General features: G+C 42.1%; 1 protein-coding gene across 2 annotated transcripts in view; it reads left to right on the top strand.

The window, feature by feature from the left end:
- Positions 1–15,890, top strand: part of LOC136835045 (5-oxoprolinase) — a 262,765-nt gene that overhangs the window by 225,549 nt on the left and 21,326 nt on the right. For both annotated transcript variants that reach the window (XM_067098167.1, XM_067098171.1), the window contains one exon: positions 8,537–8,634. In XM_067098167.1, the coding sequence (XP_066954268.1) occupies positions 8,537–8,634 (98 nt within the window). The remainder of the gene's footprint in view (positions 1–8,536; positions 8,635–15,890) is intronic.

Raw genomic sequence — 15,890 nt, 5'->3', positions numbered from 1 at the left:
AGTACTGACCAGCCCCAACGTTTCAAACCATGGATGCGAAAGACATCTCCTATACATCAACAGCACCTGGTGTACCCAGGAGGTTTCTAACCATGGAATGCAAAAGATGTCTCCTAGACGTCAACAGCATCCAGTGTTCCCAGGGGGTCACCTATCCAAGTACAGGGAGTCCCTGGTTATTGGCAGGCTCGGTTATTGGTGATCTGGTTTTTCGGCGCTTGTCTAGCAACGAAAATCGGTGATTTTCGGCACCAACATGTGCTGATTTCCCCCTTCGACGCCGATAATCTCATATGGCGCCGATGCATACCTAACAGAGGTGCCAATAACAGAAAATTGGCAATTTTCTGCACATACCAGTGCCGAAAATCACACTTTCGCTTACTGTCACGCTGTCAGAACGGAACCCCCACCGATAACTGGGGACTGCCTGTACTGACCAGACCGAGTCGTTGCTAAATGTTGCTGACCGGACGAGAAGTGATATTTTCAATGTGGTATGGTCGATGGTTGATATGCCTATGGTTTGTAAAGACTGAGCTGAATAGTAACAGCTTTGGTGTATGAAGATTGAAGGACTAACCCAACTGACTTCCTCAATTGAACAATTCTTCGAATTGTCGAGGTGTCAAGACCAATTGTTGCTAACACCGACTCTAGTGACCAAAACTGTCTGTCATACATCCATCATACTGGAATGTGTCTAGTTGACTGCTGTGCTGAGTGTGTTACTGCAAACCCATGCACCTGAACTGTCAGTTGAGGACATGATAGGACACTGTCCCCCGCCCCTACAGAACACCTATCCTCGGATCCTGCGGCTTGGAGAACTAAGAAGATCCAGGTTATTGAGGTGCAGATTAGGTCAGGTTAGGCTAGGTTTAGTTTAGGCTAGGCTATGTTAGGTTAATTACCCAACCTAGCCCTGTGAAGAGCAGGTGACTACCTTCTGGTTGATGCTATGAGATAAGAAGTTCCAGGAAGTGCAGGCTTGGTAAGGTTAGGCTAGAACTAGTTACGTTAGGTTAAGTTAGGTCAAGTGCCCAACCTAACCTCTTGAAGTGTAGGCGACTGCTTTTTGGGTGATGCCTTGGGGCACGAAGTGTCTCTGGAGGGGAAGTGTGTAACAACACTCCGAGGAGATATTTGTCGTCTAACCATTAGGCTAAGTCCTGTCTCACCTCTCTGAGAGAGGATGGGAAAGAATGGGGAGACCTTGTCATAGACCAGAACCCCTCTTTCCATCTTCAAGAATTTGGCTTCATCCTTGTGCTAAGAAGAGTACTTGCAGAAGAGGACACTTAGGCTATTGTACCGAGGAGTAGGCCTGATCTGTAGATCTTTGGAGCTATAAGGTAATTCTGATCGCACAGGGAAAAAATCTTGTACAACCAAAATTAATTGACTCCTGTTATGGAGGTGTAGGGCAGTATGGTTTCACAGAACTTCACTGCAAATGAAACCAACCTGTAGTGGAAAACGAACTGTGCTGACGAACTGTAACTACTTTGGCTCAGAAAGTCGAAGGTTCATATTAGTGTAGGAACAGTCAAGAGTCAAGTTTTGAATGGGAACAATGAAACAGATTTCTTCATACCTGTAAAATGTTGAGTTAAGTATACCTTAGTTTTACCAGACCACTGAGCTGATTAACAGCTCTCCTAGGGCTGGCCCGAAGGATTAAACTTATTTTACGTGGCTAAGAACCAATTGGTTACTTAGCAACGGGACCTACAGCTTATTGTGGAATCCGAACCACAGTATAGCGAGAAATGAATTTCTGTCACCAGAAATAAATTCTCTCTGACTGAACCCAAGTGCAAGATCGTCAGTTCACACAATGACGGCTGTAGGAGTCTGACAGAACAAACTCGTTTGTTTGCAGATGTTATTGAAACGGACGCTGGATATTGTCGATGAAAACGGCTGATGAAGGTCATAACGTATGTTGAAAATGTTTGGAAGAATGATTCATTCGTTTGATGATGTGGACGTTGATTGAAAACGGAAGCTGACCACTACCGATGAATATGACCCCATCAACTTCTGTTAAGAAGGTTGTAAAAGTTTGTAGAGTGATCCTGTTCGCTCGTATGTAGATGCTGTGGTGGATGACCAAGTTAAAACATGTACATGAGCGAAAGGCATAGCACAGACGTGCTGTTGATGCACCTGAACATGGGTTGTCGCCTTTCTAGATGTCCAGTGAAGTGCTATCAATGCTCTTTGCCCGGCAATCAGATGAGAATTGGTGCTTCAACATGGTATCACCATAGGCCATCCCGTTCTCCTCCGAAACCTTCATGTGAGCATGGTCGATGGTTCGTTCCCTGACACGCCATCCTGAGGCAACTTTCACCCCCCCCCCCAACCCAAATCACACGAATGTGAAAGGAAGGGAAGACCATTCTAGAGGAGCAACTCCTTTCCGAGAAGAATGATACCATTGTAGTTGAAACTACCTCGCTAACATTACCAATCTGGAAACGTACAGGAAAGAAGAAGCAACATGCTAGGCTGCTCTTCTTGACTCTTGGAAAAAGAACCTTTTGTTAAGAGACAATCAGCATACTGCAGCTTCTTTGATATGTCATGGTCATGCCATATTATACAATGAATAGACCAAGACGATCAACAGTGTATACAGTAAACCCCTCGTATTTGCAGGGCGATGCATCCCAGACCCCCAAATAGTTAATATCCGTGAATACTTAGAACCCCCACCTCTAAAAATGCTTATAACTGCCTATCTTAAAAGTTCAGATATCAAATGTATACGTAAAAGTACCATCAAACATCAAATATACCCCAAATTATTATCATATTACTGTATTAATCTTTGAAATTATGTTATTAATATAATTTCAAAGTCACCGTAAACATTAGTACCCTTAAAAATATATACATGCGTACTTCTAACTCTTCCAGCCAAATCAGGAGAGAAAGTTACCACTAATTTATCTTCAGCCAACTGTGTTGGCACGGGCAAAAGAGAGAGAGAAAGAATTTGTCTTTTTAATCTCTCGAGGAATGTTAACCCATTTCTCTTTAAGCGACTGACAACAAAAAAATTATTATGTTTGTTTTTGTCTTCCAAAGATGTATTACCTTTATGTACTAGCATTTTTAAAACACTATGAACACACACACATACACAAACAGTTTGCATATGTGTTAATGCCAGTTGGTTAAAAGACTCAAATTAGCAGTATCTTTTCCTGAGAGAGAGAGAGAGAGAGACGGGGCTGAACTGAGTATCTGTTTATCAGTCTATCTACAGTATTTATTTCTCACGTTCTACCCTTTGGCAGAGAGAGAGAGAGAGAGAGAGAGAGAGAGAGAGGAAGAAAAAAAGAGAAACTGATTTGATCACGTGGCAACATCTATCTACCCTTGGTCAGAAATCGAGTAATTTGACATATTTGACAGGTTCACCTTCCCCCCCTGAGCTCCAAGACTCAGAAAAAGATTAGGGTTAAATTTGTTTGTTTAAAATTTTTCATAACTTACTATAGAAATGCATAAATGTTGTAATTACAGTATACAGTCTTAATATTATTATTATTATTAGGTAAATCATTTATTTATCATACAAAAATAAACATACCATAAAAATTCTCTCATCTGGGAGAGAGAGAGAGCTGAAATAGGAAGGGAGAAAGAGAGATAAACAGGTCACCTGAATGGAAGGGAGGAAACCAGTTGAGTTCTGTATTATTTCATCTTATTACATATTATTTCATCTTACAGTATTATTATTATTATTATTATTAATCTTAACAATATTTGAAAATTAGTAAATCATATATCATAAAAAATGTATTTAGTTATGAAAATAGCATCAAAATACATAATTATTGAATATTTCTCATGAAAAAGTCCGCAAATTGCCAAATTTTTCATGAATAATTTATAGATATGTTACACAGAAAATCCTGTGAATCAGTGAGTCTGCAAATTATGAGAACAGCGAATACAGGGGATTTACTGTAATGACACATCTTACATTTGCCTATCCCTGGTCTATGGACACGTAAATCATGTGGCCACGTTTTCTTTCCTTAGGGAGCAACCGTCTAAGTAGGAGAGGCTCCAAGCCTATGTCCATAGACAGGGAAGAACAAAATAAGAATATGACATCCACGTAAACAACCAAGGAGAGTTGTTATCGGTCAAGTTGCATGTACATATATTCATTCCAGCAGACACGAACATGTCGCCTTGTTCGTACATATTATTCCGTCCAAGCAGACACACACGTCACATTGCACGTACGTATAGGAGGCACAGACGTGTCACGTTGCATGTACGTATATCAGACACAGACATGTCATGATGCTCACTTGAAAATGGAATGTCATAAGAAAGTGTTCGTAGTAGCAGTCTCTTTATACTAGCAATAAATGACATCTGTAGTCAACTGCCATTCATAATAAAAAATATTTACATGGATAGTTTTGCTATATAATACACAGACTCAAGTATAAGACATGCTGCATATGTCATCAGTAATGTTATTAGTAAAATCAGACAATTGGACCTCAACAGTAGCTTTTCAGTTCTCCAGAGAAAAGACTACAGCTATGTTTTTTAGAAATGTGAAAAAATGAAAATATTAACTAAAAGATTAGAGATCGTCACATAAACTAGTCAAACAGCAAAGTTCATAGGCTTCATCTCGATACATCTAAAATGGAAATTCCATGTAGCCTCTATAAGAGCCAAACGTAAAAATACATCAAATATAATGAAGAAATTATCTCACAAATTGGGAAACTGACAGAACTTGCTACTGCTGCACAAAGCAATTGTCATGTCTATTCTAAACTATGGAATTCAGCTACATTATACTTATTTATTAATAATCACTCGCCACCTATATCAGTTAGAACTATTAGGTGTACGAGTCAACAAATACAAATATAAAATTTCCTCCAATAATAGAACTGCCTCCTCCTTGGACTGTGCATAGCATATGAACTTGTACCCACTTAAAATATTTTTCTAAAAGTTATGCTTATACCCCATGGTATCATAAACAACATGCAACAGACTATATAAGACAAAGATTCCCTTCATGTGCAATACATATTGTTGGATCCAAATCTTCATAGGTGTAGACTTGCAGTCATGTCACCCAGCAAAATACACAAATTTCCCTTGCCCAGCATTGCTCCTGTTTTCAGAGCAGAAGTATATGCAATAGGATCAGCCATTACAATAATTACTCCTATTTTCAGAGCAGAATTATATGCAACAGGATCAGTCGTTAAAATAATTAAAGATGTACCATCACAGAAATACTGTATGTAATTTTCAGCCATAGAAACCCCTCAAAATTAAAATGTTAAAAATACCCTTTTACAGCAAAGTAAATTTTCAGTGTGCAAATTATGTGCAGATGGAAAAAATGTAGAAATCCTATGTTGGCTTCCTGTCCCATGTAGGCATTAAAGGAAATAACAAAATATCCAATAAAGCAACTAAAGCTGCAAATACTATGACAAGATCACACATAGATATTCCATTAATGATTATATAAGATCTTTAAAATCCATAAATAATTATTTGGAGAATATATGGAATAATGAACATGATAGTAACAAATTAAAACAGATCAAGCCCAATGTGGGAATATGGAATTCATCATATCAAGAGGAATCACATGCACAAATACTGTAATTTTGACCCATCTTAGAATTGGTCACTCTTCTTTGACCCATGGATATTTGATGAATAGCCCACATGATCCAATCCCTTCATGTACAGACTGTAGAATAATACCAACAGTTAAACATTTTTTGAAAGTGAATGTCCATCAGATATCAAAACAAATCAGTTAAAGAAATAATGCCAGTCTATCATTTTCAGTTAACCTGTTTACACAATTTTTAAGGCTGTAATTTAACAAACAAAACCCAAGCTTTATCTTAAGACAAATCCTTTGAGCTCTCTCTCTCTCTCTCTCTCTCTCTCTCTCTCTCTCTCTCTCTGTTGGGTCTTTTTCATTGTTATTATTTGCCATATTTTGCAATCATGATTTATCAGTTTTGTGCATAATTATCTATGAAAATCCATCTTGTTTCATATGAATTGGTATATGTTAAAAGTATAGTGAAGAATTAAGTTTCAGTTAAGGGGAGCGCCCTCTTCGATTTTTGATGAATATTTTTGAAATTTAAAAAAAATGGTTAAATGGCCGTAAGACATGAGCAACACCTTCGTTATCACGTGACCAAAGCATTTTTTCGAAATATTAAAATTGATGGGGTTTTGGGCCTCCGCCCCCCACACGGTGAGGTAGGGCTGACGTCGGGCTCCTAATGACTATTGTCATTTTTTCCTTTATTCGCCTAATTTATTAATTATTTTGATTTTTATAATGCCTTATCTCCTACGTCTGTCAGTGTCTGGCAGCAACAATGGATTGTTCCTTGGTGAATGCGTGGTAAGAGACCCCCAGATGCTGAAAGCGGGTGGTGGGCAACTTTTTACTCTGAGCAAATTTTTCGCTATTTGCGGTGTTTTTTGCCGTTTTTTTTTTTTACATCCAGTAACTCTAAATACAATCTATATACTGTCACCTTCAAAAATATGCTTACAGTTGATGAAATGAATAAAGGATGATGAAAAGGGAGTATATGATGACAAGTTCATTATATCAAATCTCAGTTAGATAAAATAGTGTCGGGTATTAGGTGCAAGGTAGGAAATTGCAGGGGTAAAGTTCAGGTCGAAGTCTCTGCCAATAGATGGGATACTGATATTTTAATGAAGTGCCAATCATGTAGGTTTACAGTTAGTGCCCCAGTAAAGCGAATTAGCAATGGAAAATCTCAGCACCATCAATTGAATGAGATAAATATTGAGGAAATTGAACACAACTTTGGCTATGAGAAATTCAACTTACTAACACATCTGTTTGGCACAAGTGAAAGTATAGAAGAAGTTCTTCATTCGAGAGACAAAAGGCTTGAAAATCAAACTCCAAAGACCAAAAGACCAAACAAGTGAAAAAACGACTGAAAATGAGTCAAGAATATCAGCCTGGTAGCTACTAAACTTTTAGTTTCTTAGTTTCAAACCAGGCAACAATGAGTTAGGTGGTACTTCATGATACCTCGCCTCGAGCGAATAATACCCATTTTTATAAAGGGGGTGACCTGGAGCCAGAAATCAACCAAAATAATGCTCTAAGATAAGTTTTTTCCACGAGTGCCAAAAAAAAACACTTGTTGACCTTTACGGTCGTTTTTCTCAGTTTTCACTTTTTTGCACTTCAAACGCGAACTACTTTTTTATTTTTTGGTCAATTTAAAGTTAAATATACCATTGGAAAGAGGAAAGAAAGACGAATATTTGTTTGGGGCTAGGTTTTTTCTTAGGTTGATGAGGAACCCGTGATAATCAAATTATACAAATTTGGGGGGGAAATCCCCCCTCGCCCCCACCAAAAAAAAAGGAAAAGCAGAAAAACTCTTCCCGTTATTTTTTTCATACTATGATATACTTTCTGTGTATGAAGCCGCATTGTAATAGCTCTAAAAATGAAGCAGGTGAATCATTTTTAATTTTTTTGTTTTTTTATTTTTTTAATAAAATCCAAAATAATCATCCGATCACTCTCAAATTTTTTATGGAACATCACCTTATATATATGTATAACATATAAAATTTTCATAAAAATCGGGACATTATTTCTATGTAAGCATGCGCTCCCCTTAACCTGTCTTTTGCCTGACAAATTTGTTGCCTCAGGAGTGTGCTCCCCATCTGGTCCTGGTTTTCAAATACATTCCTTCCTAATTAGTGATTGCTTTTACAATTGCCACTGAAGCCCTAGGTATATTACAATATATTAAGATGAGCCTCAGATTGGTTGTATGTTAATAAGTACATTGAGTAAATTAAAACTTTTTGACTAAAGAAATTATAATTTTCATGTAATTTGAAGTAAACTGTTCTTACAACTACCATTGTTTTTACTTGTAACATTCCCACACTGTCAAACATTTTCCATCTTATTTCATCAATGGCAGGAACCTTTTAACATCACATTGCCATTGTATCACTTCAGTGTATCTCCACATTTCTTACCCTTTCAATTTTTACACCATATATGCAAACAGTTCATCCCAAAAGCATCAACCTTTTTTATTCTCATTTGCATATAGCATCCACACTTCACTTCCATAAAGGAGAGTTGTATCAACAGTCCATTATATACCTAACTTGGGTTCTGTAAACATTCTGTCTTTTCTAAATCATGTCCACAGTCCAGGTGTACATGCATCATTTGTGGCTTATATGTTATGTTATCTTCAGTTTTCATTAGTAAAATGGTTTATCTTCTTTAATTTTATGTACTTTGCTTGACCTTTCTTATAATTTTCACTTACCCTAAATTAGTTGATATACTAAATTAGTATGATATATATATATATATATATATATATATATATATATATATATATATATATATATATATATATATATATATATATATATATATAATATATATAGAAATTATTTCTAGGGGTGGTGATGGTGTGATTCGTGAGCTCATCTTCAGACGCCATCTTACACTATCTATACTCACAGAGCGCCGAGTATTTGCACCATATGGGCTAGAAGGCAAGTTCGTTTGTTCTGTTTTATGTAAAATCCCAACTTTATTTTCTTGAGATTAATCTTTTTTGTAATGAGGCATTTTCCCCGATAACAAATTGACTTGTGTAAAATCAAATTGTTAAAGATTTAATTTACAGAACTTTTTACTGTTAAGAATAGTCATCTGTTAGCAAGTAAAATATAATTTGTAATTTTAATGTTTTGTTATACAGATTGTTGCCTTGCATACCTTAATGCTTTGGTTCAAAGCAGGTGACCATAAATTACATGTATAGCAAAAAGAAGATATTTCTATCATAGATAGTGAAAGATTCCCATGAAACAGAGTAAGAATACATACTCCTTATACAGTTGGAAAAATCCTACAAGTATACTCTCTATACAGTTTGAGTTTTTCTCTTGAATTAATGTTTGCAACTGTTCACAGAGGTAAGGGAGATGTTAACTTCAAGCAGGCGTTTGTATTTGCAAAATATTTTTTATTAATTGTATTATGTATTGTTCAGTAGGACAAGATGTTGCCTTACATAGCAAAATGTCAACTTATTTTTGAAGACTATGTAAGTATTGAGTAGATCCCACGCTTAAATGACACTATGAGAAATATCTTGTTAACCAGGCCTACTCAAGAATGCACTCTCAAGAGTTCAAGCCATGTTATGGACCGTGCCTGCATGATAAATGCTTACCCAAGAACTGGAAGATTTGGTAAAGTAAGGAAGAGATGGTCGTCCTTTTAAGTGGAAGAGATGGTCGTCCTTTTAAGTGGAGTAGGGCATAAGTTAAAATCCAGGTACTCTTATGGGAAATTAGAACCATCCCAGTGTGAGTCCAAGAGTGCACAGTGGGATGGCAAGGGGGTGGTCTGCGTGTTCAAGTGGACATTCATGGTAGTAACAGCCCTGCCTGATTGAGCCAAAGAAGTCCACCTGCACTTTTTAAGCAAGGCCTTGGACTTCCCTTCTTTCTTACATGCAAGGGAAGATAGTCCGGGGATGAGGAGCAGGAAGATGACAAAGAAGAAGCATAATGAGAACATTTCATTTTCCTCTCAGACTTCTTACTTGCCTCCAGGTCCGAAAAACTGGTTGAGGCTGGAGTGGGAGAAGTCACAACACTTAAGGGATTAGCAACAGGTAACATACCTGCCACAGGATCATCTGTAGCAGACAAGGTAGCCATGGGAACTGCTGAAGCAGCTGCAGACACATCAGTAGTTGGTTCTTCACTCTTTATTCCTTCCAGCAAGTCAAGGAAGGCAGCAAACAAAAAACTACCTGGAGATTTAAGCATAGGTCAAGATTTTGTGTAGATACTCAAAGAAGACATCTCCCTAATGGCTTCCTCGTCCTCAGATGATGGATGGATGGGGTAGTAGGATTTAGGAGAGCTAACCCTCCTGGATGAGGCCTAAATAGAAAACAAAGTCATATTTAGTAGAGGCTATGCTACAGGGAGAACTACTGCAACAAGAGGATCCCCCTTCTGTACAGCAGTTGACAAAGCTGGGGCAGCTGTAGACACATCAGTAACTACCTTAGGTGAAGAAGGCTCAGGCATCAAATCTTCCCCTCTGCCAGGTTATCAAAGAAGGCTGTGAAAAAAATGGTTACCTGGAATATTCATGGTAGGCCAAGTCTTCCAGTTGTACTACAATGATGACATCTTAAGAGTACCAGGAATGTCATTTTTAGATGAGTAAGAGGGTGACCCAGCTGCTCCAAGAAAAGGTCATAAACAGGTTTAACAGGCCTAGTACTATCCCTCTTAGAAGGGGTAGCAAACAGGTGGAAGAGGTATGAAAGAGGAAGAAAGAAGGAACTCAGGGATTTGAGGACATCATTAGAGGCATATTTCCCTAACCACTGGGGTAAATCCCAAACTACACACTCCTTGCAAGGAGAAGCCCTAGTACAGGACTTCCCTGTATAGGCAGCACAGTAAGTATGAGCAGTCATTATGGGTAACATATACCACCCAGAAAGTTGGTCACATCCCTCAGAACAACCTTTTTCATGTTTTTTCTCCATAAAGATAAAAAACAAACAGTAAAGAAAATAGAAAAGGAAAAACACCCAATTAAGGGGCAATTAGCAAATAATCATCCAAGGTTCTCAACAAACAAGTAGGTACAGGCAGGTGCAGTATATCTGTACTCTGTGGCAGCCAAGAGAAAAGTAAGTGTGATGGCTGGTTAATAAGGAGTACTCCCTCACTCCCCCCACGATTTGGGACCACCTTGACGTGGTGAGGGGGCTCTTGAACCCCAGGAATCTGTTCCCGGGTTTGAGTCCAAGCGTCCCATATACCATTATATATTTTTTGAATTAATTTTTGTGGAATTTTCCGCTTTTGCTAAAATTTATTGGACATGATAAATAGGAAAAGATATCATAACTGGGATTGGCTTTATATCCGAAGCTAAATAGTGGAAAGCAAATCAGGAACCTCCAGGCAAGGGAAGCCAGTAAGAGGAGTGGCCAGACCCAGCCTCTCGCCAGCCTCACTGACCCTGAGGCATTTGCGGGGATGTTACTTTGCTAAGTTCTCGTCGGAGGTCGACTCAAGCTTTCTAAGCTTGCTGAGAGGTGCAAGTCCAGGAGAATCTGATCGCCGGTATGGCGCGCTCAGCAGTGCCGGACCTAGCTACCAGATCCCTGACACTGCCTCCTCCCACCTTTTGATGTAAGGCCGTGGCGTTTGCTCTTCATTGCCATTCGCCACGAGGATGCTGACTATCGAGGTTTGGGCACGAGACACGTCTGGAGGAGTTAGGAGTTCTTCCCCCTGACTTCTTGCCCTACCACACAAGCCGTTGAAGGCTGACGGAGGAGGCCTGGAGTGCGGTCAGACAAAGGTCCTAAGGAGGCGGTGATCTTCCTAGGGACCAGGCCCAATCTGCTCTGCTTACGCACTCTTACGGGTGGCAGGCAGAGAACACGAAACTCACTCCGTTCAGGACAACTATACAATGTTTTCCCTGAGTCAGTTGCCTCCTGCCTGAACAAAGTTGCTTCAGCACGGCGGCTCAGGCTTGCTTCGAGAGCAAACCTTGCCTCAGCTCAGGGAGAGACGGACTCCACATCTAGTATTCCCGGGAGGTGAGGAGTTCTGGAGAGACGCCCAATCCACTTTTTACAGTGGGCAAGTTAGATCTTTCTGTATGCGTCCTCGCAGTTCAGCGAGCAGCTTCCCAAACTCCCAGAAGCTCTCACAGAGGCAGAGTTTGAGGCAGGACAAGACGAGCCGGTCTTTGAATTCCTTGTGTCTGTCAGGGGCGGTGGCCGTCTCCTGTGCAGACGAACAGCTCTTCCAGGTTTTGGCTAAATCCCTGTTAGCAGGTTTTCAGTCAGACCTGTATGACTTCATGGTGGCGAAATTGGAGTGCCGCAAATTCATTTTCACGGATGTACCTGTTCGTCATGAACCTAATAAAGCTCATGAAGAGTTCCATCTGAAGTTAATCTCTTCCCAGAGGACGAAGTCTCACAAGTCCTAGGCAGAGCTACTAGGGCTAATCAAGCCTACCCAGCTAAATTGGGGCTATCTCCGCCTTCAAGCAGAAAACTCCCGAAGCTGGCAGCTCCCAGGAGTATAAGTCGAGGAGACGGTTCAGAGGCCTGAGGCCTCATCCCCAGACAGTGGATTCAGGCTGTCCCAGTCTCGGCGGTGGGCAAACCTCCACCTCAAGGCTCAACCCATCTGTCGTGCTGGTTCAACCAGCCCAACCTCTTGCTGCACCATCGTACGTCTCCTCTCCAGTACAATTCCACCTATGAGGGCCGTGGGGTCTTTCACGGCCTTAATAGAAGCGCAAGGGGGGGCAGAGGTCGAGCCCCATACAGAGGCAGAGCTGGATCCGCCTCCCGGGGAAAATCAGGCCGTGGTAGAGGAAACAAACCCTCTTCCTCCCACTGAGACCAGTCAGGTAGGTGGTCGCCTTTACTGGTTCAAAGACCAGTGGACCTTCAGCCCCTGGGCACACAGTATTGTGTCCAAAGGTCTGGGTTGGAGCTGGATCAAGGATCCCCCTCCCTTGACCAGGTTTTACCAGCCCCCCTCCAAAACCCTACAGGATTTTGTGACGGAGCTTCTCAACAAGAGAGCAATAAAGAAAGTAAGGCACCTCAAATTTCAAAGGCAGGTTGTTCCACTTTTCAAGAAAGATTCCGATCAACAAGAGTGATTCTAGATTTCAACTGCGTCTAAATGCGCTACATGAATCGACAAGTTTCGCATGCTTACGGTGGCTCAAGTACGGACTCTACTACCGCGTGGAGCCGTCACCACCTCTATCGATCTTTCAGACGCTTACTATCACGTCCCGGTTGCGCGGAACTTCTCTCCCTTCCTGGGTTTCAAGCTCGGGAAACAAGCCTACTCCTTCAGAGTCATGCCTTTCGGACTCAATGTAGCCCCAGAATTTTTACGAAACGGCGGGAAACAGTCGTTCAACAACGCTACGGTCCGGGAATCTCCTGGTGGCTTACGTGGACGATTGGATAATCTGAAGCCGACAGTTCAGGAGTGCGGAAGGCTACGGCCATAGTGATCGAAGTTCCTGGAGTCGATTGAGCTTTCCGGTTGAACAGGAAGTCCGCCTGACTCGGAATCGGTATCGGTTCCAGTGGCTAGGTCTCCAGTGGGACCTGACCTCGTACAAGCTGTCTCTCCCGCCGTCCAAGCGGAAGGAGATTGCCGCCGCTACCAGGAAATTTTTGAAGGACAAAGCGGCATCCCGCCGGTCTCAAGAGAGAATTCTTGGCTCCCTTCAGTTCGCCTCAGTGACGGACCTGCTCTTGAAAGCCAAACTAAGATATAAACAGAGTGTGGAACAAGCCAATATCCGAAAGACTCGAGACGGGTCTCTTCAATCCCGCGAATCGTGAGACAGGCTCCGGCCATGGTCTGACCAGGAGCCTGTCGAAGTCAGTTCCACTCAATTTCCCCCTCCGGCGTTGGTAATCCCTGCGGGCGCTTCGTTAAGCGGCTGGGAGGTACTCACCAAAACAAGTTCAAGGGACATGGTCACCACAATGTTCCAACAGTTTCATATCAAGCCTGTGGAAGCTATGGCAGTGTTTCCTAACTCGCAAAGAAACTTCCGCCCGCCGGCCCAACGGAATTCACATCCAGGCTGGTGTTGGACAACGCCCGTGGTGGTTCATTGCATCAACAGGGGCAGCTCCAAATCAGGTCGCGTAAACCAGGTGATGGTAGCTATCTTCTCCTTGGCGAACAAGCACGGCTGGCATTTGTCAGCCACCCACCTAGCGGGGGTGCGGAACGTGGTGGCGGACTCCCTGTCCAGGACTACTCCGTTGAGCGGAGTGGTCTCTGGGCGGTCGTTCAGTGGATTAGCCGCGGGTTCTGGGCCTCCAAGTGGATCTGTTCATACGGAGGAACAATCACCAAGCTTCCTGTTACGTGGCTCCCAGCCTGGACCCCCAGGCCTTATACGGATCGATGTCCATAGATTGGAACTGTTGGGAAAGGATCTACCTGTTTCCTCCAATAAACATGTTGTTGAAAGTTCTGCACAAACTCAGGTCATTCAACGGCCAACTAGCTCTGGTAGCTCCCTATTGGCCGAAGAGCAACTGGTTCCCTCTGCTCCAGGAACCCAGACTGACCCAAGTAGTACAAACAAAGACTGTGTCAGCTTCCTTAAGGATTCAGAATGCCCTGGTTTTATGGACTTTATAAAGTTTGCTGCAAAGAAGGGAGCAAACATTGACCCCGTCAACACTCTGTTTCTGGAATCTGATAAGAGAGATTCTACTCTCAGACAGTATGATTCAGCAGTCAAAAAATTGGCATCCTTTTTAAAGGCATCTGGAGCTCAAACTATGACGACTAACCTAGCGGTTACTTTCTTTAGGTCATTGTTTGAAAAAGGCCTTCTTATTTTACTACAGCTAAATCAGCCCTAAAGAAGGTATTTTTGTACGGTTTCAAAATCGACCTTACAGATTCATACTTCTCCTCCATCCCTAGAGCATGCGCCCGTTTGAGACCAGTAACACGCCCACATTCCGTTACCTGGTTCCTCAACGATGTTTTGAAATTAGCCACTGACATTGATAACTCACAATGCTCGTATCTGGATCTGTTAAGGAAAACCTTGTTTCTGATTAGCTTGGCTTCAGGTGCCAGAATTTCAGAGCTATCGGCCCTCGCTAGAGGTGATGATCATGTTGATTTCCTTCCGTCCGGAGAAGTCCTCCTTTCCCCTGATCATACGTACCTAGCAAAGAATGAAGACCCTCAGGACAGGTGGTCCCCCTGGAAGGTGGTGCCTCTTCCTCAGGACCAGTCCTTATGTCCAGTAGACTCATGAAGAGCTCTATCTGGGGACCTAACCTCTTCCCAGAGGATGAGGTCAATAATGTTATGGCAGAGGCAACTAGAGCGAACCAGAGTCTTCGCTCTCGCTGCGGCATTCCTTTCAAGAGGAAGTTCTCTGTGACCTCCGGACCTCAACCTAAGGAAAGGAAAAGGTTCAGGAGATTCCAGGGCTTTAAGAAACCTCAGGCTCAAACAGTGCTTCAGGCAGTACCGATCTCCTGGTCGGTAGCCTTCCTCCAAGTCACAACCTCAACCCAGCAGTTCGTGCTGATGCATTCGGCTCAACAAGCTTCTGCTCCGCCAGCTTCGTGACGTCCCCAGCTTTCAACGCCTCGTTTGAAAGCCAAGGGGCATTTCGGGGCTACAATAGGCATGCGAGGGGAAGCAGGGCTAGAGCCGCCTACAGAGGTAGAGCAGCATCCAGAACGCTCTCACGTGGAAGAGGAGGCCGTGGAAATGAAGTAAGGCCTCTCCCAATCAATGAGACCCCACAGGTGGTGAAGTTATATCTCTTCAGGGACCATTGGACCTTCAGCCCATAGACTAGCATAATCTCCAAAGGTCTGGGATGGAGCTGGAGCAAAGGGGCCCCTCCCCTCCGCCAGTCATATTCCATCAACATCCATTCAAAAAGACTTACTGGACTTTGCAAGAACTTCAAGAAGGCAATAAAGAAAGTCAGACGCTTGAAATTTCAAGGCCGTCTGTTCAGTGTCCCGAAGAAAGACTCAGACAAGCAAAGAGTAATTCTGGACCTGTCTCGTCTCAACTTATACATTCAATGCGACAAGTTTCGCATGCTTACAATCTCGCAGGTACGGACCCTACTTCCCCGTGGGGCCGTCACCACCTCTACAGATCTTTCAGATGTTTATTATCACGTCCCGATTGCGTGAAACTTCTCCCCTTAC

This window comes from Macrobrachium rosenbergii, chromosome 4 (assembly GCF_040412425.1).
Source record: "Macrobrachium rosenbergii isolate ZJJX-2024 chromosome 4, ASM4041242v1, whole genome shotgun sequence".
Taxonomy (NCBI): domain Eukaryota; kingdom Metazoa; phylum Arthropoda; class Malacostraca; order Decapoda; family Palaemonidae; genus Macrobrachium; species Macrobrachium rosenbergii.
This window is presented reverse-complemented; position numbering and strand designations above follow the sequence as displayed.